Source organism: Gracilinanus agilis, chromosome 5 (assembly GCF_016433145.1).
Source record: "Gracilinanus agilis isolate LMUSP501 chromosome 5, AgileGrace, whole genome shotgun sequence".
NCBI lineage: Eukaryota > Metazoa > Chordata > Mammalia > Didelphimorphia > Didelphidae > Gracilinanus > Gracilinanus agilis.
Window position 1 is genome coordinate 96,864,920 of NC_058134.1, and position 21,857 is coordinate 96,886,776.

At 43.1% G+C, this 21,857-nt stretch overlaps 1 protein-coding gene across 1 annotated transcript in view; it reads left to right on the forward strand.

Annotated features, from left to right (window-relative positions):
- WDR86 (WD repeat domain 86) overlaps positions 1-21,857 on the forward strand; it is a 54,779-nt gene that overhangs the window by 30,959 nt on the left and 1,963 nt on the right. Inside the window, exons 4-5 of the mRNA XM_044678115.1 lie at positions 14,967-15,102; positions 18,195-18,298. Of these exons, the coding sequence (XP_044534050.1) occupies positions 14,967-15,102; positions 18,195-18,298 (240 nt within the window). The remainder of the gene's footprint in view (positions 1-14,966; positions 15,103-18,194; positions 18,299-21,857) is intronic.

The window sequence follows — 21,857 nt, forward strand, 5'->3', positions numbered from 1 at the left end:
AGGAGGAGGAGGAGGAAGAGGAGGAAGAAGAAGAAGAAAGGGAGAGGAATAGAGAGAGAGAGAGGAAGAGAGGGAATATTCTTGATATGGGAAACAGAGATGAGGGATAAAGGATGGCTGTGGAAGAAGGCTGGAATCCGACTGTTTTAAGCAAAATAAACTGCACGAACCTAGGATTAACTGGTGGGGGAAAGTAATGTAATAGAGGGAAACCCAAAACGAATAACTATAAACTTAAATGTTAATGGGGGCAGAATGAAATAGAAAACATAATCCAACCACTTTATTTTTTAAAGAATGATTTTCTCCCATGGCCTTTTGATCATACTTTTCTGTTTGGTCAATTCTACTTTTCATGGAAGTCTTTTCTCCATTAGGTTTCTTTTCCTCTTTTTCCAGTAGGTCAATGCTGTTTTTTTAAAGAAACTTTTCTTCATTGGATTTTTATACCCCTTTGTCCAGTTGACCAAGTTTGCTTTTGAAACTTATTATCTTTTTGCATTACTTTCATTTCTTTTCCCCATTTTTCTTCCACCATTCTTAATTAATTTTTGAATTCCTTTTTGAGCTCTTCCAGTGCCTAAGACTAATTCCTACATTTTTCTTTGAAGTTTTGCATGTGGCTGCTTTGATCTCACTGTTCTCTACTGAGTCTGTGCCTTGTTCTTTGTCACCATAGAAATTTTCTATGGTTAGATGTTTCTTTTGCTGTTTACTCGTTTTCCAAGCCTTTTGGGGGGGGGGCACCTGTGGACTGGGAGTTCTGATTCAGTCTCCTCTGCTGATGGCTTGGAGGACTAAGAGCACTGTGAAATATTTTGCCCTAGGGGTAGGGGCTTCACAGAAGACTTGAAAGGGCCAACTGCTATGGATTTCCAGGGGCCTCCCTGCAGGCCAGTGCCAGAGTGTGGAACTTCAAGGGGTGGGTGCTATTGGCTTAGGCAGGGTCCAGGGTCTCAAAGTTGGCTAGTGCTGAGGTTTGGAACCTAGGCAGCCTATACTCTTCTGTGTGCAATTTTACTTCCAGTTCCCCTTATCTCATGAAAATAGTCTCTCTCTGCATACTTTTCAGGTTCTTTTCCATAGGAGAGCCACCTCACTCCATCTCCTTGTTGGTTCTGTAACTCCAGTCATTCTGAGGCCCTATTTTAAGGTTAGTTTGAGAGGATTCTCAAAGTGGTTCCAGCTTTCACTGCTATTAAGCCACCCTCTTGGCTCCACCCCCTTAATCCAACCACTTTCTATGTATTAGAAACACAATTTAACATAAATATCCACACAGTTAAAATGAGGGCTAAAATAAAAGTTATCATCTTTAGGAAAATCCAAAATGCTTATCGGCTGCATCAGAGAAGGTAGAAGCTTCATTATGGTTAATTAGCAGTTGCTGCTGCTTTCCTTCCCACCAAATCAGTTGCACTACCTCCCTGTGTCTTCACTCTGCTCCTCCATGAACTTGAGCCTTCTTCTTTAGCCAAATTGAACAGTTCTCTGCCCCTAAAAAGCACCTTAAGTTCTCTAACTTCTGTACTTTTGCTTAAATTGTTCCTCCCAACTCAACTTGTTCTTAACCTACTTTCTACTCATTCAAATAATATTCCTTCTTCAAGGTCCAGAGAAGATGTTATTTTCTCCATGAAGCCTTTCTTGACCATACCACCTGGAAACAATCTCTTGGTGTTCTAAATACTCTTGGTATATGTGGCCAATTCATTAAGCACTCTTAGATGTGAGTCTTCGGACTAACCTAGGATCTGTTTTGGTCAGGGCTCAGAATCCATGCTAGCAAACCTTCAACCCTGCACAAAGGAGTGTAGCAACCAGAAACTAAAAGGAACTCTGCTCTTTTGGGGACACGGAAGAGAAAAGGTTTTGTATGTCTTGGATCCAAGTCCAAGATACTGGCTCTGAAGGAAAAACAAAGACTCACAATACAGGAGAATGGGAGCCTGGGATACTTCAGGAGCAGATAAGGTGCCATGGGAGAAGAAATCCAAACAGGAGCCTCCCTCTGAGGGAGTGATTATTAAATAGCTTTCCAACAGTAGGGAGGGCAGAAGGGTCTAACAGGCAAAGAAGGGGCTTTTGTGCTGGGCTTTATCAGATGGAAGGGGAAATTGCAGATGTGGGGAGTTGACCCGTGTGATTCCAAGTGGCTCACCCACATAGGTGATCCCTTCCAAGCTTCCATGGAAGTGCTTCTCTTCCATGGTGACAATGAGATTTAAAGGCAACAGGAATAACAACTTCATAGGCTCAAAAATTAAGATCTCAAAGATAATTTAATTCAAGCCTTTCATTTTACAGCTATGCCTAGAGTAGTAATACCACCTTGCCCAAGGCCATCTCCTATAGGCACTGAGTGGCAAAGGCATGATTCAAACCTTGGACTCCAAATCTGAGATTGTTTCTGCTATACCATACTGCCTCAGGGTGTTCTTCAGGGGCAATTATATGGCTCAGCCATTAGACTATTAGGCCTGGCCTCTGGAAGGTCTGAGTTCAAATTTGACTTTAGAGATTTGTTACATATAGTCCCTGGACAAGTCACTTAATCTCTGTTTGCCTCAGTTTCTTCATATGTAAAATGAGAATAATAATAGCACCTACCTCCCAAGGTGGTTATGAGGATCAAATGAGATGATAATAATAATAAAGTACTTAACACAGTGCCTGGCACATAATAGGCTCTTTTAAAAAGCAACCCTTAATCAATATCAGTTCTAAAGCAGAAGATCAGTAAGGGCTAGACAATTGGAATTAAGTACTTTGCTCACTGGTCACTAGTGTTCCATCCACTGTGCTACATAACTAGCTGCTCTCATAATAGGGTCTTAATAAATGCTTGTTTCCTTCCTCCTTCCACAACTCATCATTATCTCTTGCCCTTGTTTTAATGCTTAATAATGTGCCAAGAAGAAAATCTGATTTTGCTCCTTTTAGAAAAAGATATTGGTGAGGCAGCTAGGAGGCTCAGAGGATAGAGCTAGACCTGGAGTTGGGAGAACCTGGGTTCAAATGTGACCTCAGACACTTCTTACCAGTGTGACCCTGTGCAAGTCACTTAACCCCAACTGCCTAGCCCTTACTGCTCTTCTGCTTTGGAAGCAATACTCAGCATCATTCTAAGACAGAAGGTAAGGATTTTTAATTAAAGAAAAAAGAAAACTATATTGTTTTTCTTAAATGCCCAATATTTCCTAAGAAGTATGGAGGAGGTGGGTCCAGGTCAGTCTGGTGCTGTTATTATTATCATCCTCCTCATCAGTGTGTGCCCTGGCAAAAATGGACACTGAAATAGAAACTAGAAACTCTTTGCTTTGTGAAAGGACTCCGGGCCCCTGAGGGCATTTGAAATAAACTTAATTAACACAAATTTTATTGGCACATCATTTTTTTTAGAAAGGTTTCAATGGCAAAAAGGCAAGGTCTACTTGGAATGAAGCAAAGCACATAGAAAAATCCTAGGCTGGCCATGTGTTCACTCGGGGCTGTTTTCTTTTAGCTTCTCTCATGGCACCCACTCATCCAGCTTGGAGACAAAAGAGAGTGCCTGCAGACTCGGGGGCTGAAGGAGAAACAGCTGTTTGTCTGCGGTTTTCCATTCACATCTACTGGGGGTGTTTGTTGGAATCCAAGATTGCATATTTAGATAAAAGGGCAACTATGTTGGGGTTGTTTTTTTCCTGGAGAAGTTATATTAACACCATGTTAAGGTCATGACAGTCCAGCTCAAGCCGGACAATTCCTTTTTGTCTCTTGTGCCACCCCCAACTTACTGCGTGCACGAAGCTGCTTCATACATCGCATTCCCTGAGAGAAAAATGAAATGCTCTGGTGGAGGGAGAGAATGAAAAGCAACCGTGCAGATAGCCACCAGCCCGGGCCACCCCACTGAAGTGATCACCATTCCTCCTGAGCTAGCAGCAGCACCCTCTGCTACTCGGGGTTAGGATAAAGGAAGAGCTCAAGAACACAGATAATCCACGAAGCCTGGACAATTTTAGGTAATCGAACGTGCAAATTGCATGGAATGGGTCGATTCCTATTCTCCAGATCCCAAACTATAGAAGAGCCTTGCTGTGCAACTTGTGCCTTCAAGAAGGGGCGAAGAGGACGAAGCCTTAAGCTGCCCAAGACCTCAGAGAAAGCTAGTGAGCATCAGGCCTGCCATCGTTGGAAGACCTCATTGAAGCCTTTTTTTTTAAACTTTAAAATCTTTTTTTTTATTACATTCTATAGAAACTAAAAACAACTAACAGTTGGACTCTGCTGCATACAAATTGCATGGGATTTTCGAGTTGTCTGCTTTCTATTTCCCCACCCCAAACTCATATTTATTCTGATCGTTAATCTGAATGATTAATACTCATTTATGTCATAAGCATTCTTATACTTCTTTTTGAAGCTTAGGAAAAACCAACTTAATAAACATTATTAAACCATTTCCCATATGCACAAATTTGAGGGCAAAAAGTTAGAAATATAGATGAACATTAAATTCGTATACATGTGTGGAGTCAGTCGTTTGCAACAAAAGAAATTCATTATTCTATTAGCCTTAACGCAGAAAATGTATTTACCATGATTTCTGGTAGCACTTATTTCCCATAAAACTGCTGCCTCCTTTGAATGTCCCAGGAAACTCTCCGGAGGTTCATTTGGTCAGCTCCATTTATTGGAAAGTCTGTCCTTCTACGTGAAGCCAAAGTTTGCCTTTGCAGTCCTGGTTCTTCCCACAATTCTGATCCCTCTTCTACGTGGTGGCCCTTTAAGTTCTTAAACTGTGCAGAGGTAGATTGACGTTGATATCCCAACAAAGACGTTGGTAGAGGGGGCCAGGGCAGTCCTAAAAGCTGTGGGATAAAAAATAAATGTGCTGTTCTCCTTCTTGGCTTCAGTTGAACACTATGCACCGGGCGGAGGAAATAAGGTGTTGCTTCCCAAAGGCAGCCTAAATCCTCTTTGGCTGCAGAGTCATGTTTATGTTTCAGTTAGCATGTTCAGAAACTCTCCTGTCCAACTGAGGATTATTTATACAGAGACTTTAGCAGAGCTAGCTTTTCCCCCATACCTGGGAGTCTGGGTTTGAGAGGCTAATCCCAAGGAGTGAGTGGGCATGATGAGGCTCCCCTGCCTATTCTCCAACATCTAGCAGCTAAGGCTCTCTAAATACCATAAACTTTATCCCTGAGTCACTATAAAGTGAGAGTAAGACCCACCGCATGGTAGTATATGAATTATACAGTGAATTATTAATTATTAATTGCATGAGGCAAAAATGATGACCAAATAAACCAACCTGGAGTCAGAAGGTAGAAGTAAAAAAAAAAAAAAAAAGCAATTTATTCCCTTCATGAAAGGGGGCACTTACAAAGTGCCAGCTGACTAGGCAGCAAGCAGGCATTATAGACACAAGGCTCCTCCTCCTCCCCCCGAAGCCCCACTGAACCTTGACTCAATCGAAGGTCGTAGATTCTTTCAACCCAGTTCAGGTGAGGCAAAGGGGGCAACTGAGCTATTCATTGCCCTCTCTGCCTTCCATCAGTCTCCCTCCTAAGTTTGTCCCAGAGTCCTCAATCAACAAAAGGAAACAAACTGAAAGCTCATCCTGAGAATAGCACACTCAAGTCTATCTTGCTCATTAATGAATTATCAATTATTAATGTAAAGCTGAATTAGAGCTGGCCAGATATTGGATGGATAATGAAGGCGGAGAATGAATGGGAGAGCTGGCAATAACATCCTTCTGGTGCTTTAGAGGAAGGACACACTCTTCTAGGTTTGCAAGGTTTGTTCTATTTGTTTTGGGGTTGTTGTTGTTGTTGTTTTTGCCAGCATCTTTCTTGCTACTCCAAGTTAACAGTATTTGTGTGAGGGTCTCAGGATGAGTCTTTGACAGCAATGCAATTTGAGACTTGGTTGTTACTGCAGATGCAAGATAAAAGCCTCTCCTGGTATTAGTCCTTTTTAATAGTGACCTGACTCTTCAGATATTCTGAAAGACTTAACAGCACTCATTGGTCAGGCTTGAGCTGGTAGACAGTCTTTCTGAAGACTCGACAAGGGCATATATATACCCAATTTTTCCATGCTGAGGCTTGGTCCTGGAAGGTCTTGGTTCCTCAGAAGCCCGAGTTGTCTGCACCTGTTGTCTGAAAAGATGCCTCTGGTGGTTTGGTTCACTTAATTAGGCTAAAGATATGGCACAGAATAGCACTGGGGAATGTTTTCAAGATTGGATGCCCAAAATGCACCTTTAAGCTGCCTATGAGCCCCCACATTACCCCACACAGTGGAGGGATGAAGTGTTCTCATTGGGCAGCCAGACAGAGGGGCAGGGCATGTGAAAACTGTCCTCGGATGCTATGGAGAGGGGGAACGGAGCAGCCCGCTCTGTGCTGCCCTGGCACCTGTGCCACAACTTCACCAACACAGGTGTAGGACATTAGCAGTTATCTTAGAACGTCTGTTCACTCAGCTTAAATAACTAATGACATCCTGAGAACATAACAGCCTCCCTTCTATAGGTTAGAAATTCATAAATGTGTAGCATCTCAAACCACTGAGTGGGTCACTGCAGTTAAAATAAAGCACAGAATAGAAAGCTTTCTACATGCCAAAAATCTAATGTCTAGATAAGCCTGTCCTCTGACTAATCAGAAAGAAAGGATTAGGGCTAAGTGACCTGCCCATTTATTGGATCTTTGAATTTAAAGTTGGAAGGTATCTTAGAGATTATTTTGTATAACTTGTTCCTTTGATAAAGAAACAGAGGTCCAGAAAGCTTCATTAGTAAAAAATGGAGGCAGGATTCAATCCCAGAACCTTTGACTCCAAATCCAATATCTTTTCCTTTTTATAGCTTTTTTGAGAGGGAATGTATATGGATTGTGAAGCTATGGGCAGGAAACTTGGAAGACTGAAGGGCTCACTTCATATGTGAGTTACTACTGAAAATGGAAGGTAGAGAAAGGCTTTAGAACAGAAATGAGTTTGCTGGAAAATTATTGTCTAGCTAAGATGTTATTGTAAGAAATTGAGATTTTGTTTTCTGGGCCATGGTTTAAGATACAAGAGTGATTTTTTTGTCCAAGACTAGGCTCTTGGCCAAGAATGGAGTGCATCTAATGAAGATCAGGAAAAAAGGATTTGCCTGGAGACTTATTGATCGGATTCAAAGGACTTTAAAGAAATGGAGGATGAAAAATCGCCCAGATTCCCCTGCCAAACCATAGAGTAAAGGGAGCAAGAGTATGACAATGGAAGAAAAATAGTAGTTGAGGTTTCTAGTAAATCCTAAGAAGATATAATGATAATTATAAATGAGAAAGAGGAGACAGAAGCAGTAAATCATGGCCTTAGAGATGTCTTTAAATTAAGATGCACAAAACCAGAGGTTTTAAAATCAAGAGGAAAATATGAATTTTCAGGTACCACAGAGATTACTATAATGTCACTGGAAAGGCAGGCCCTCTTTAAAAGGATTAAGGTAGATAGAAAGGGATTTGATGAAGTAGCAGTGTATATTCTTAAAAATAATAGTCTTATGTCTTCTGATTTTTTAAAAACAGGGGCATTTGTTGTTATTAAAGTTATTTCAGTCATGTTTGATTCTTTGTGACCCTATTTGGGGTTTTCTTGGCAGATACTAGACTAGTTTTTCATTTATTTCTCCGTCTCATTTGGCAGATGAAGAAATTGAGACAAACAGAGTTAAATGACTTGCCAAGCAAGAGTCACACAGCTAGTAAGTATCTGAGGACCAGTTTGAACTCAAGTCTTCCGGACTCTGAGCCTGGCGCTCTATCCACTTTACCACTTGTGCAGTGCACAGGGAGCTAGCTGGCTTAGGGAACTAGAAAGACCAAGGTTCAGGCTGATGAATTCTTAGCCCCAGCGACTCCTAAAGGCCATCTACTAAGTTGTTTAAAAGGGCTTGTGATCGGTGTCAATGGAAGTCTTAAAGCAATACGGTCCTGGGTGGGTATGGACAAACCTAGAGGAAAGAAGGAGCGTGATATGAGTAAGGATAAAAAGAGGGGAAAATATAAATGATATCATGGCCTGAGTCTGCTATAAACTTCATCTAGGTCAGGAGGAAGACTTGGGTAGGGAATGCTTGGCATAGAACCCAAAACTGGTGCAGAGGCAAATATGGCATTGTTGGGAAAATTCAGCAATCCAGACATCTGCTAGAGGATTTTTTAATTTGTTTGTTATGGGGGGAAAAAAATCTGATAAACATTTTAAAAATGTAAATCCTTACCTTCTGTCTTAGTATCTGTTCCCAGATAAATGGGTGGCAAGGGCTAGGTGTTAACTGATTTGTTCAGTACACAGCTAGGAAGGGTCTAAGGTCAAATTTGAACTCAGGTCTTCCTGACTCCAGGCCTGGCGCTCTATCCACTGTGATACCTAGCTGCCCCTTCTGATAAGCCAGGGGTCAGCAACCTTTTCGGCCGTGAGAGCCATAAACGCCACATTTTTAAAATGCAATTTCGTGAGAGCCGTACAGTGCTCACAGTGCGCTCCTGTAACAGTGCCTGAAAAAAAATGAACTTTATGGCTCCTGCAGAAAGAGCCATACATTGCCGACCCCTATAATAAGCCTTTGAACTGCCTTGCTGATCCCTTTATCTTTCAGAAGGTAGAGGCTCTTTTAGATCTGATTCTAACCAACTAGACCTGATTGAAGTGGACATTTCAGGAACATTGAGGGAAGTAATGATGACTTCTTAGCATTCATAATAGAGAGGACAGATTTCAGAGCCAGAGAAAATATAAGCAAAATTTCGTGGCCCAGCACCAACCACTAAAAGAGAAAGTCATCTAAAGAGGGATCAATGACTCTCATGAACAATATTCTGATGATAAACTTCCAAATAATTCCATTAAGAAGGCAAAAGAGAAGAGGACTAAATGATGTGGCTACATAAGGAGCTCATTGCCATCATCATATTTTTAAAAACTAAATAACAGAGACAAAATCAAGGACAGTTAATTGGGAATGAATACAAAAGTACTGTCAGGATATTATGAAGACTAAATCCAAGAATGAGCTGAGGCTTGGGATAAGTGCCAAGGACAAATGAAAATGGCATTTTTGCCAATGTTGGCAGTAAATAGGACAATGATCATGGAAAACCAAATATAGAGTTTTTCTACTTCTCTTTTCTGCACCAAGAAAAATAATCTTCACACGGGGAAAGATAGAACGAAATTGGCAAGTTGGGAAAGTGAATGATCCTTACATACAGCTCTGGAATCTAGGGAAGGCAGATTTTATCACCCTAATTTTACAGAGGAAACTGAAGTCCAGAGAAGTTGTGGTTTGCTCAAGGCCACACAGATAGTTATTAGCAAAAGCAATGTGAAACTCTTATCTTGAATTGGTCTCCCTTGTATTGCACCCAAGAGAAGTAGAAATAGCAAAAGAACACCTAGCTGCCCAGAGCAGCGGTAGACTCAAATGAAATTCAACTTATCATGCTGAAAGATTTGATTGCTAAACCATTGAGAGTGATTTTTGAGAAACTATGGAAAACTAGAGTATTCTGAGCCTGGTGATTGCCGTGGGTTTAAGCCTAGTTGGACAATTTGATCCAGAATATTGGTTAGTATATTGGCATTTGCCAGTAGTGGAGTTCCAGCAGGGTATGGCCTTGTTCTGCTCAAAACTTGATCATTGACTTGGATGAAGTCAGTAATGACATGCTTATAACATTTGTGGATGACTCAAAGCTGGAAGGGATTGATTGATTGGCTGATGATACCCTGAAGGATAGAATCGGAAATCAAAAATTTCACATTCACAGATTAGAATGTTGGACTGAATATAAGGAGATGAAATGTAATGGCTAAGAATATAAAGTATTGAGCTCTGGTTTAAAAAGAAACTACAAAAGTAGAGGATAAAGAAGCACCAGCTAAGGGACAATTCTTTTTATTAATTTTTTTTAATTTTAGGAACAATTCTCCAAAAAAAGGACCTGCATGTTTTAATGGTTTGCAAGCTTCAAACGAGTCTGCAAAGTAACATGGCAGCTAAAAAGCTAATTTGTTTTCAGCCTTTATTAATGGAATTATAGTGAAGTAGAGTTTCTTGAATGAGAGTCCTGCTTTACTCTACCCAGGTGAGATCCCATCTGGATCATTGTGCTCAAATCTGGGTATCATATTTGGGGAGAAGACGAAGCCTGATCAGGGATAATAGTGGCCAGGATGTTGAGTTGACTAGAAACCACACTATTAGAGACATAATTGAAGGAATTTTGGTATAATAGGAATAGCACGGGATTTGAAACCAGAAGTTGTGGGTTTGAATTCTGGATTTCTTATTTGATACTTGTGTAACTGGATAAGTCACTTAGACTGCGTGTCTCCGTTTTCTCATCTATAAAAGGAGGAGTTTGGAGTAGCTAATTTTGAAGGGCCTTTTCAGCACTAAAATCCTATAATCTTTCTGGTCTCAATTGAATATGTTTAGCCCAAGGCAATGGAGACTTGGGGGAAATATGATAGCTGTCTACAAATATTTGAAGGGTTGTTATGTGGAAGAAAGATTAGACTTGTTTTCCTTGGCTTCAGAGGGCAGAAGTAGAACCCAGGGGTTGATGTTACAAAGAAGCAGGTTTCAACTCTATGGAAGGAAAAACTTCCTGAGATTCAAAGCCCTCTAAGAGTCCAATGTTCTGCAACATCAGATAGGAAATGTGTTATCATTGGAGATAGGAATTAACCTAGATGGCCTCTGGGGTCCCTTTTTATGTATGGTTCTGGGACACAGGTGAGGCAGAAACTATTGTTCTCATTTTATAGAAGAGGAAACAGAGGCTTGGAGAAGTTGTGGTTTGTCCAAGGTCACATAGATAGTTATTAGCCGACTCTAGGATTAGTCTCCTGGAACCCATTAAGTCCACTTTGCACTGGACCACCCTGCTTATTGATAGTCATCAAGCTCCTACTACCCATACCCCAAAAGGAATCCTTTTGAAGAAGTGTACTTGAGGATGCAGCGTTTAATTTTTCGGAAATGTTGGAGATAACCTCCAGCCTCCATATCCTTTACTGCCTGACTCAACCAGTTCTCATTTTTCATTTCACAAGGAATTGTCTCCACAGAATATAAAGTGAGGCCATACCTGCTGTGTATTTGAGGAAGTGTTTGGGAAGATTAGCGGACTTCCAGAGGGTGAGGAGGATACAAGAAGATGATTTGTGTCTAATGGAAATGCACTGCCTTTCCATCCTCCTTAGTCATGGAGTGCTGGCAGGCTTCCTGTGCCGTGTGAAGGAGAGGGACTGGTGTTCTATTCCATACTTCCTTTCCTCATCTCTCAGGCTCCCTTGGGCCACTGTCAACTAAATAGGAAATTAGCCAAAATGAACAGAGATGAACCCAAGTAAGCCAAGGAAAATATTTCACTGAGCCTCTCTTACTGAGCCCCAGATCCTGGTGGATCAGAATTTGTCATTGTTACCTCCCAATCATTTTCAAACAAGAAAACTGAGAGAGGGTGATTTGGAAGTTCTGTGGGTTTGCCCATTATTATCGACAAACATTTCTTGAGTGTTTGTTCTATGCAGAGCCCTGTTTTAGATGTCAGGGTCTGTGCTCTCAATTAGAGTCTAATGGGGAAACAAGACATATTTACAAGAACAAAAGGTAGCAAGTATTAGTTGGCAAATAAACAAGAAACAATAATGCTACGGGTTAGAGGAAGAAGAGACCTCTGAGTGATAGGCTGCAGAGGAGGGAGGATTTGAGCTGGGTCTAGAGAGATGAAGAGGCCTTGGGCAAGTAGAGAGTAGGGAGCGTATTCTAGGGAGAGTGAATGGTATAGTGAAAGAGACAGGAAGAATGATGTATTTGGGGAATGGTGTGAGCAGACTGATTTAGCCAGAATCAAAGGTTCACCTAGTGGGTTGGTAGGAGGGTTGGAGGCGTTAAACGAAAGCTCAGGAATTTGGTATTTAAATAATGGGAAATGAGGAGCCATCAGAGCTTCAGCATGTATGGAATAAACAGGTTTCTGCCCACCCAGCACCGTTGGCCAGAGGGGCATAGGCTCCTTCCCATCTTTTCCCTGTGACTCATTTCAAAGTCCTTTGGTGGCATAGCCCAACTGCTCTCGGCCTGAACTCTGAAGCTCCTCTTGCTGAAACAGCTCACCTCTGGGGTCCCCTTCTTCCCAATCCTCGAGAGGTTACCCGTCACCTGCTTTAGATAATGACATGGCCCCTGAGGTGGGACTGTCCTGTGCATTGTGGCACCACAATGTCCTCCACCCCAAGAGCTTTTGCTCCTGGTGCAGTTGTGGCTTATTATGGCCCTAGAAGCAATTGAAGGGTTGTTTTTTAAATACATAAAAGAATGGAAAGCACTGTTTTAGGAAGATTAGCCTCACTGCAGATTAATTGTCCTTAAACAAAAGTCACGAGAATAGGATCTGTACCTTGGGTGGTGACCAAGTTATCGAGAATAGCATTGAAAGTTTGTTTTTGTTTTTGTTTTTTTTCTAAATGGAAATGTGGAAGGAAACAAGAAGTAGTAATGATAGCACCAGATTTGGGAATCAGAAAATCCAAGTTCATATCTGGACTCCCCCCTTGCCTGTGTGACTTGGACCAGTTTATTTCACTCTCTTCCTTGACTTGATTTCCTTCTCAGGGCAAGGATGGCCGAATGGTATGGTGGAAAGGACATTGTTTGTCAGACCTGCTCTATGCATTTGTTAAATAAGGAGGTTGGACTAGATAGTCTCTGAGATTCCTTTCAGTTCTAGATCTATGCATTTATGCCCAAATGACCTCTAAGGTCTTTGCCAACTCTGTTCCCAGATCCTATAAAATATTTATTAGCAAACCAGTGATAGGCATCTGGGGAGATAGTGACTGAAGTGCACACATGGTCCATGGAATCTTGGCACTGAAAGGAACTATAGAAGTCATCCAATCCAGAGGAAGAAACTCAAGTTAGAGAAATGACTCACCCAAAGTCATGACACTAGTAAGAAGAAGAGTCAGGATTTGAATCCAGGGCCTCCCACTCCATAGCCAGTGTTTGCATGCCAGGTTTTCTTTGGTCTCGAAGAGCTTAAAATCCAATTGGAATGATATAATACATTAATCCAAAAGCATAGCAGGAGAGAAGAACAAGGATGGAAAGGTGAGGTTCAAGATGGATCTGGAAAGGATTTACATGAGTTAAAGGACTGGGGAATGGAGGCAAGACAGAGAGGGAGCAACTAAGGAATTCTGGGTTAGGGATAAAAAATGAGTGAAGGAAGGACAACTAAAAGGACAGCTGGGGCTTCCTTCTTCAGATAAGTCCAATGTATGACTTTATCACACAGGGAAAAGGACTTTCATTTCTGGAGGGAGGGGTTTGAGCATGGAAGGAAGTAGTTAGTGATGCCATTAAAAAAAGAAAGTGTCAATGCAACATTTTTTAAATACCCAGGAGGAGACACAGATAAGCAGAGACAAATTGGAAATGCTGTGTTCAGTGTAATATATACTCTTTAAAAAAAATAAGATCTACTTGATGGAGAATTTTTAAAGGCTGACTATAAACAATTTGGACAAATGTTAGCTTGGATTTTCTGATATACATGACCCGGAAACCATATGGCTGTCTCCATGCTGTAAAGGTTTTGAGTACACAACCCTCGAAAAAGACTCCAATTCTTTAAGTGGCCAAGGGCAAACAATGTACCAGCTCCCCGAAGCCAGGGCTGCTCCCTGACCCTTCATGCAGACAGATGATGTTTCCTCAACGTTTCTTCCCTAAGGGAGCATGGCGGAACAGCCCGGAGAGTGCCCTGCCCTGGCTTCCAAGGCATCCCATTACCAGTGTTCCTGCTGAATGGTTTCTTTAATTGGGGCTCCTGCTTGGCTTGGAGATGTTTAGTCTAGGGATGTTTTCAAGAATTATTTTCACAGTCTCAGTATTTCTCCTCCTGGGCGCTTTACAGTGGGTCTTGCACAGGGCAATGAGTCTCAGGGGTCCAAAGAGCTGTGCCCAGAAAGCAGAGGAGAAACTCTGTTCCCTTGCCTTATACCACTAATCTTTCAAACTCTCTTCCCTGTATCCCAAAGTCCCTCTTTTTGATGCTCATCAGGCTTTTTGTCAAGAAAAACTGTGATTCAGACAAAGATTCCTTTGGCTGCCTCTCTCTCCCTCTCCAAGTGGCCTCCTTTCCCACCCATCAGCTCTTCAGCTTTCACCCCCTGCCATGGTGCCCCAGAGTTTCAGGCCACCACCCCGACTGTCCAGATTTCCCTTAACCCCGATCTCTTCTCTCCCCCGCCCTCCTTGTTATGAATTATGTTCCTTCCTGTATGAACCTATTCCTTCTCTCTTTTTCCCCCTCTATGTAAACTCTTCTCTATCCTGTGTTCCCATTCTTCTCCTTCCTTGTCTTCTTTGAGCCCCAGAGGTTCTGAAAACGATGGACTCCTCAAAATAATGTGTTTAAGTACATCAGATAAAATAGGATTAGTCAATAGTCAGGAGACATTTCTGAAGCCCCTGCTACGTGCCAGGCACTATGCTAAGTGAGGAGGATACGAAGAGCTCAAACAGCATATACTCAATAGGGAAGACAGTACAAGACATGAAGAAGAGGATGAGAGGGGACCACTGGAGGCACTTGGCAGAAGCACAGGGAGATGATATTCTAGAGTTGAAACCAAGCAGAGCCTCTGAGAAGAAATGAAGTTGCTCGTAAATGTATGTTTGGGGAATATTTGATAATGTATATGGTATGCTAGTATAGCAGTATGTGTATAATAAATTATAAATATATATATGAATTGAGAAAAATAAAAAATAAACGTACGTATGTTGATGGTTTGGACCCCCGGGTTCCTTAGTGATGATGTGTATAATCAAGGAGAATGCTGGGATTGCTGGGTTCCAGGGGCTGCTGACCTCTCTCCCTCTTCCTCCTCTCTTGCAGTTGGTGAATCGTCACTTGTACTCAGGAAGCGCAGACAGAACCGTGAAGTGCTGGCTGGCAGACACAGGGGAGAGCGTGCGCACGTTCAGGGCCCACAAGCACAGCGTGAGTGCCCTCAAGTACCACGCTGGCACCCGTAAGTGGCCCCTTTCCCCTGCTCCCCCCTCCTCTAAGCAGCCAGGCTGATTGGCTACCTCTCAGACTTTGTAATTAGGAAAGGGAAGCATGAGATGTAGTTTCAGAACAATTCTCGTTATTTATAATAGCATGGTGGGGCAGAAAGAATACCTGGATTTTGAATCAAGAACCCTCGGTCCAAATCCTGCCTCTGATCACTTAGGAGCTGTGGGACTTTAGGTGCATCACTTCACCCCTCTGAGCCTCAGTTTCTTCATCTGTAAAATGGTGCAATAACCCTTAGGCTGCTGAATTCACAGGGTCATTGTGAGGAAAGCAGCCTAGTAAACCTTAAAGTGCTATAAAATACAAGTTGTTATAATTAACTAGTCTGTTGCCACTTGCTCCTTGGGAGAGGACTGTATTCGAGGGTTCTCTTATTCACCACTACTCTCCACATTTGAATCCAGAACCTCTGACTCCAAATTCATCACCTTCTCCACTGTACCAGGCTGTCCTCCCAACTTTCTGATGATAGAGTATAGTGAGGATTTCTGGATATTCTGAGCTCCCAAGTTGAAAAGCAGCAGGCAAGGTTAGAATTCTCACCATCCAAGATCAGAGGGGGGGGGGGACGGTATCCTCAGGGTCCCACCACCCACCCTTTTGTAATTCTTATACAGGAAGAAAGGAAATGAGCAATTATTAAGCACCCCTGTGTGAGGCATGGTGCTGAGTGCTTTACAAATGCGTCTCGTTTGATCTTGACAACCGCCTTGGGAAGCAGGCATTATTACCAGATCTATTTTACAGATGAGGAAACTGAGGCAGCTGTTAAGTGGCTTGTGCAGGGTCACCTAGGTAATATTTGAAATTGTATTTGGACTCTGGTCTTCCTGATTCCAAGTCCAGAGCTCTCTCCCCTGTGCCTCTAGCAAACACAGACGTACATACTGTGTTTGGTTCCTCATGAGCACCTACTATGGATCCAAGCCTGTGCTAAGGGGAGTGAAGGGAGGGGAGAAAGAGGATAAGGTCTCATTTCTGTAACCTTGAAGACTTACAAGGCCCTTTGATAACCATGTTTCCAGTTAGGTAATCTGAGTACTGTTCCCCCACTCCCATTTTACAAAGGAGTAAACTGAGCCCAAGAAGCCGCGTGCCCATGACCTCACGCCCATTACGTCTCAGAGCCCACCCTGCAGCCCAGGTTTCTGAATTCAAGTCTCACAGCAGCGTCCCCACTGTCTAGAGTTTTTCAGAGCTTGCCTCCGATGCCCGGTCCAACCACCACAGATTGACATGCACATCGTCGCTCAACTTTGGTTCTGCCATTCCTTGGTCTCAAACCCTCCCAAGAGTCAGTCCTCCATTCCCATCACTCTCACGCCCTCTTGGGTGGCCAGCAGCTTCTGACAAGGCAGGGCAGTGACCCTCTGAGCATCCTGTAATAGAGAGACTGTAAGAGTCTGCCTCCCTCCCCCCGTTTGTGCCCCGTCGGAGAGGGCTGGGGTGAGCAACAAGGGGGAAGCTGATGACCAGGTGACAGGATCAGGCTCCCCAAGAGCCAGAAATTCCACTTTCTCAGTCAGAGTCACAGAGGTATCAGATGGGGATGGCACTGAGTGTCTGAGAATAGAACCTGGGCTGCTCTCAAGAGGCTGGGGGCAGCGGGGGACCGTCTGACACAGAAAAAGAGAAACTACTCTTTTCTGCAGCCTCTGTCACAGCCAGTGAGTATGACTGAGATTCTGCTCCCAAACTCAAGTTTAAAAATCAAGGAACCACTGCTTGAACACATGGGCTGATGGGGATATTATTGGGGATGTAGACACTAAACGATAGCTCTAGTCCAACTACCAATAATATGGAATTAGGTCTTAATCAATGATACATGTAAAACCCAGTGGAATTGTGTGTTGGCTAAGGGAAGTTAGGGGGGCTTGGGGAGAGGGAAAGAGCATGAAACATGCAACTATGGGAAATATTCAAAATAAAAATAAAAAATGAAAATCAAGGAACCAACTTAACAGCTCTAAACCGGTCCCTCTTCGGCTGCTTCACGTGGCACTGTACCCACCAACAACACCAGCGCCAGCATCCCGTCTCTGGGCCTTACGGCTCACTGCCTTCCTCCATGACAGTCATGGATAAAGAGCCTGTCTGTGGTATTGGTTCTTTTCAATAAAGACAAATATAGGCAGCCTCTTTTTTTTTTTTTTAAACCTTACCTCCTTCTGCCTTGGAATCAATACTAAGGATAGGTTTCTAGGCAGAAGAGAGGTAAGGGCTAGGCACAGGGGGTTAAGTGACTTGTACAGGCAGCTTTGTGGCCCCCTCGCTCTGGGCATGGCGCAGGAAGCACCAAATCCTGTGTTCAGCAAACCCTGACGTGGTACCAGTCTGTCTCTGTGCTTTGGGTCCGTTTCAGGTGGGTTTTTCTTGGGGTGAGAAGCAGGAGGAGTGATGGACATTTGACAAGCACACTTTTTCTTGTTGCCTATTAAAATGCTTCCTTTCTTTCAAGGCTCCATTCGAGCGAATGGAGACAGGAGACGCTGTCTCTTCTGTCCGTGGGAGTGGAACCTCCCTCGTTGCATTGTGATGCTTTTCATGCCTAGGCTAGGAAGATCTAGTGTGTCACAGTCAGAGAGCCCTGTTAGACTTGCAGCAGAGGATTCACCCCTATGAAGTCTGGGGGGCTGGGAAGTAGCTTGTTCTAGGTGGAAGTAAGGAGGACTTGGAGCCGAAGGAGATCCTGACTTTTCTAGAACTACTCCTACCTCATTCATACTAGGGTGTGACTTTGGACCGAAGATTCCTCATCTGTAAGATGAAGGTGCCAGACTAGATGGTTTCCGAGGCCCCTTTCTTCTTTAAATCCTAGAATCAATAGTGATTTAAAGCACTTTTTTCATCTGACTATTGATAGCTTCGACAAATTATGAAAATTGCCTGTTCGTATCCTATTTATCAAGTGGGGAATGGCTCGTATTTCTATGTACCTATTTTATTGGTGGAGAAACTGAGACCTGGAAAGGGGCAGATGCCTTCTTGCCACCCAGGTATAGTATGTCATCAGCCAACATCTACACATGTTTCTTTTCATAGTGTTTACGGGCAGTGGAGATGCCTGTGCCCGAGCCTTCAATACTGAATCCGGTGTGCTACAACGAGTATTCCGGGGCCATACCTTCATCATCAACTGCATCCAGGTAGGGCCAAGAGACCTGGAGGCTTGGAGCCTATTGGTATGATTATTGGAGGATGGAAAAAGCTGAGTTTGGGGCTTACTTCAGCCTTAGAAACGTCTCCTGTTCTCCTTTCAGTGCCATAATCTCTCACACACCCTTTCTTGGCTATTTATTTGATCCCTTAGTGTATGCGCCATGGGCCAGGCACATTCCCTTCTGAAGCAGTAGCTTTCTTTTAGGGGTATGTTGGGGGCTTTTATCAGGGGCTCGAGGGAGTCGGGAGTGGGCACAAATGGATGTGGGGACAGCTTTAGGGATTACCATCAGTTTTATGGCTCATGCCATACAACTCAGAACTTCTCTTTCTTTCCTTTTGTTTGGAAATGGTAAAAGGCTCATTCACCCCTGGTGCCCCTGGGATTTTACATTTATGGTATTATTAGAGTTCTATTAATAAATATTGTAGATAATTTATATTACAGCATTATCACAATTGATGTATTTCTACAGGGGAAAGCCTAGCTGGAGGGAAGGCAGATTGGTGTTAGGGAGGACTAAACCGACAACAATGTCTATGCACACCTAGTAAGGTCTCAGGATCAACGATGCAGAATAAGAAGGGGTCCCCTCTGGACCAAGCCCTTTATTTTACACATAGGGAAACCGAGGCCAGGGAAGGTGAAGGTTATAAGCCCAAGGTTGCAGAGGAGCAGGTCCCCCAGGTAGACTGTACGATTGAATGGAAATGAATTGAGACAAGAATAGCCATGACCCTTTTGGAGCACATACCATTCCTCTCATTCTCCTCTGGGAGGAGAAATACTCAAATCAGTCCTGTCATACATTTCCTGGCACACCAGCTCTCAGAGGACTGAGTTCAAATCCCATCTCCAACCCTTACTGTATGTGTGACCTTGAGTAAGGCACTTGGTCTCACTGCTCTTCAGTTTCTTCATCTGACACTAATGTGGATGCACCAGATGTTCTCTGGGGTCCCTTCCAGCTCTAGATCTATGATCCTATTCTCCCCAATTGCCTTCTATGGATCATATTGGCTCTGGTTGATAGTAGTTGGCCCAGTGGGCAACGTGAAAACTTGGCAAATTGTTATTCTTCAAAAATTCCCTCTTAAAATCCAATAAATCCAATAAGTAAATAAAATATCAAGAAAGGCTTACATCTCAAGCCACTATCCTCTAACATCTTTCTTCATAGCTAGCGTGGAATCTTATTTTAATGCTTTCTCAGATAATACTTTAGCAGTTCACTAATTCCTTATTTTTTAGTTAATTGTTTCATTCCTAGCTAACTACTTAGTTAGCAATTAATCTCTTAGCCCAGGGCTGATTGTCAGCAAGCTGCAAATAAGCATGCTTAACATTAGAAAGTTAAGTCAACAACCAGCATTTATTAAGCCCTGACAATGTGCCCAGTACTGTGCTTAGAGGCAAGGAGAAAAGAAAGACCAAAATAAAATATCAACAAAAAGAGCCACAGGAGACAGCTGTCTGGGGTCAAGGTCAGGGTCTGGGTCATGAGAAAGAGGCAGTGATGGGAAGGTGGGAGGCCACAACAAAAGTGAGGTTTGTTTTCTTCTTCACAATTTTGTTAAGAGTTCTTGCCACTTGGCATACTTAGTCCAGTTCAACAAATTTTTGGTGTGTTTCCCTGAGGGTCATTCAGAAGACTTGTTCCCTGCCCTTAATGGGCTTTCAGAGTCATCACGGATATAAAACATATAGACCAGCAGCAAATCTATTCAGAATGTCATTCTGCCCTGTGCCAGGGAGTGCCCACGTCGATGAAGTCCCAGACACCAAAGTAGGATCACAGATTTAAAAATAGCAAAGAAACATTTTGGACTGGCCAAAATCGGCTTCCTAATAGACAGATCTGGCCATGTCACTCCCCTTTCTCAAAAATGTTATGGGGCTCCCTATTCCTTTTAAGACAAAAATACATTTTATTGACATTGAAGGTCCTCCACATTCTGACTCCTGCTGCTTTTCTGGCTATCTTTCACACTGCCCGCCTGCCTCCGTGTATTTCCCCAGCCATCCCCCAAACAGGGAAGGTGCTGCTTCCTACTCCCTCCACTTGCTGGAATTCTCTTCCTTCTTCAAGAACCAGCCCAAGAGCCAAGAACTTCCCGAAGCCTTCCCTGATGCCTCCAGCTAAAAGCAGTCTCTTCCCTCCTGCTGTTTCCCTGCAGGGCTTTGTGGGAAACTCCTTGTAGAGGATGCTTCTCTGGGCACTCACTGTGTCCTCTCTGCCTCACCGAAGCCTTAACTAGGTCAGGGCAGCAGCTTTTCCTAGGATCCTCAGATTTAGCGGGGACAAATATTTTTAAAGATTGTGCCATTTAAAAATGTGTTAGGTATCTATTTTGACGACACTTGTGCTTCAGAAATTTGGAAATTTAGTGCCTCGTTAGCAAGAATAATGAATAATAGCTAGCCTTCGTGTAGCAAGTTAAGGTTTTCAAAGAGTTTATGTGTTCTCTTATTGCATCCTCATAATAATCCTGGAAGATAGGCGCCATTATTATCCTCCTTTTAAAGAGGAGGAAACGGAGTTTGAGGGATGTTAAATAACTTGCCCCAAATCACACAGTTAATAGCTAAAATTTTTAGTTTAGTTCTTAATTAAAATGAATCACAGTTAATAGTTAAAACAGAAAGCTAGGTGGTCCCATTTCCCCTCCTCCTAGCACAGGTTTCTGCCCAAGTCTTTCTTCTCCTCTTCCTGGGGGATGACCTGTCCAATGGCAGCCCTGCAGTCTCAAGGGGGCTCTCCTTGGAAAAGATGGGGCCATAGCATCTCCCCCCAACCCCACAGGGTGGCATCCCCAAGTAAATCACAAAAAGTCTTATGTTCCAGAGTTCTCCCTTCTGCTCTGTATTATTTTCTTAATGAATTTGTCTTAACTAGCTCTTGAAAAGAGCAGTATAAGGTAGTGGACAGAGAAGCAGCCTGTGAGCACCAAGAAGGCAAGTCCACCTCCTGTCCCTGGCATACGCTAGGCCAGCTGCGCCCTGTTGGTGCCCCCCCCCCCACTACTCTCTGGGATAAACGGTGGGGAACAGTTTTTGACCTGCATTGGTCAAGGAAGTTTTCCCATCAGATCCCAGTTCTGGGTAAATATACAAAAAATAATCCTCATATTCTTAAAAAAATTTGTACCTTCTGTCTTAGAATCAATACTATGTATCAGTTCCCAGGCAGAAGAGCAGTAAAGGGCTGGGCATTATTAAGTGACTTGCTCAGAGCCACACAGCTAGAAGTGTCCAGAGACCACATTTGAACCCAGGACCTCCAGACTCCAGACCTGGCACTCTCTCCACTTGGCTACCTAGCTGCCCCTCCTCATAGTATTTTCACATCATGAATTTCCAAGTTGACTTAAAGGGATTTTTCCATTGTTTGCTCCATTAAAACAACAAACCAAAAAACCTCACCTACCCCTTTACAATCAATACCAGGCAGAAGGGTGGTAAGGGCTGTGCAGTTGTGGGTACATGACTTGCCTAGGGTCACAAAGCTAGGATGCGTCTTGGGCCAGATTTGAGCCCAGGCCTCC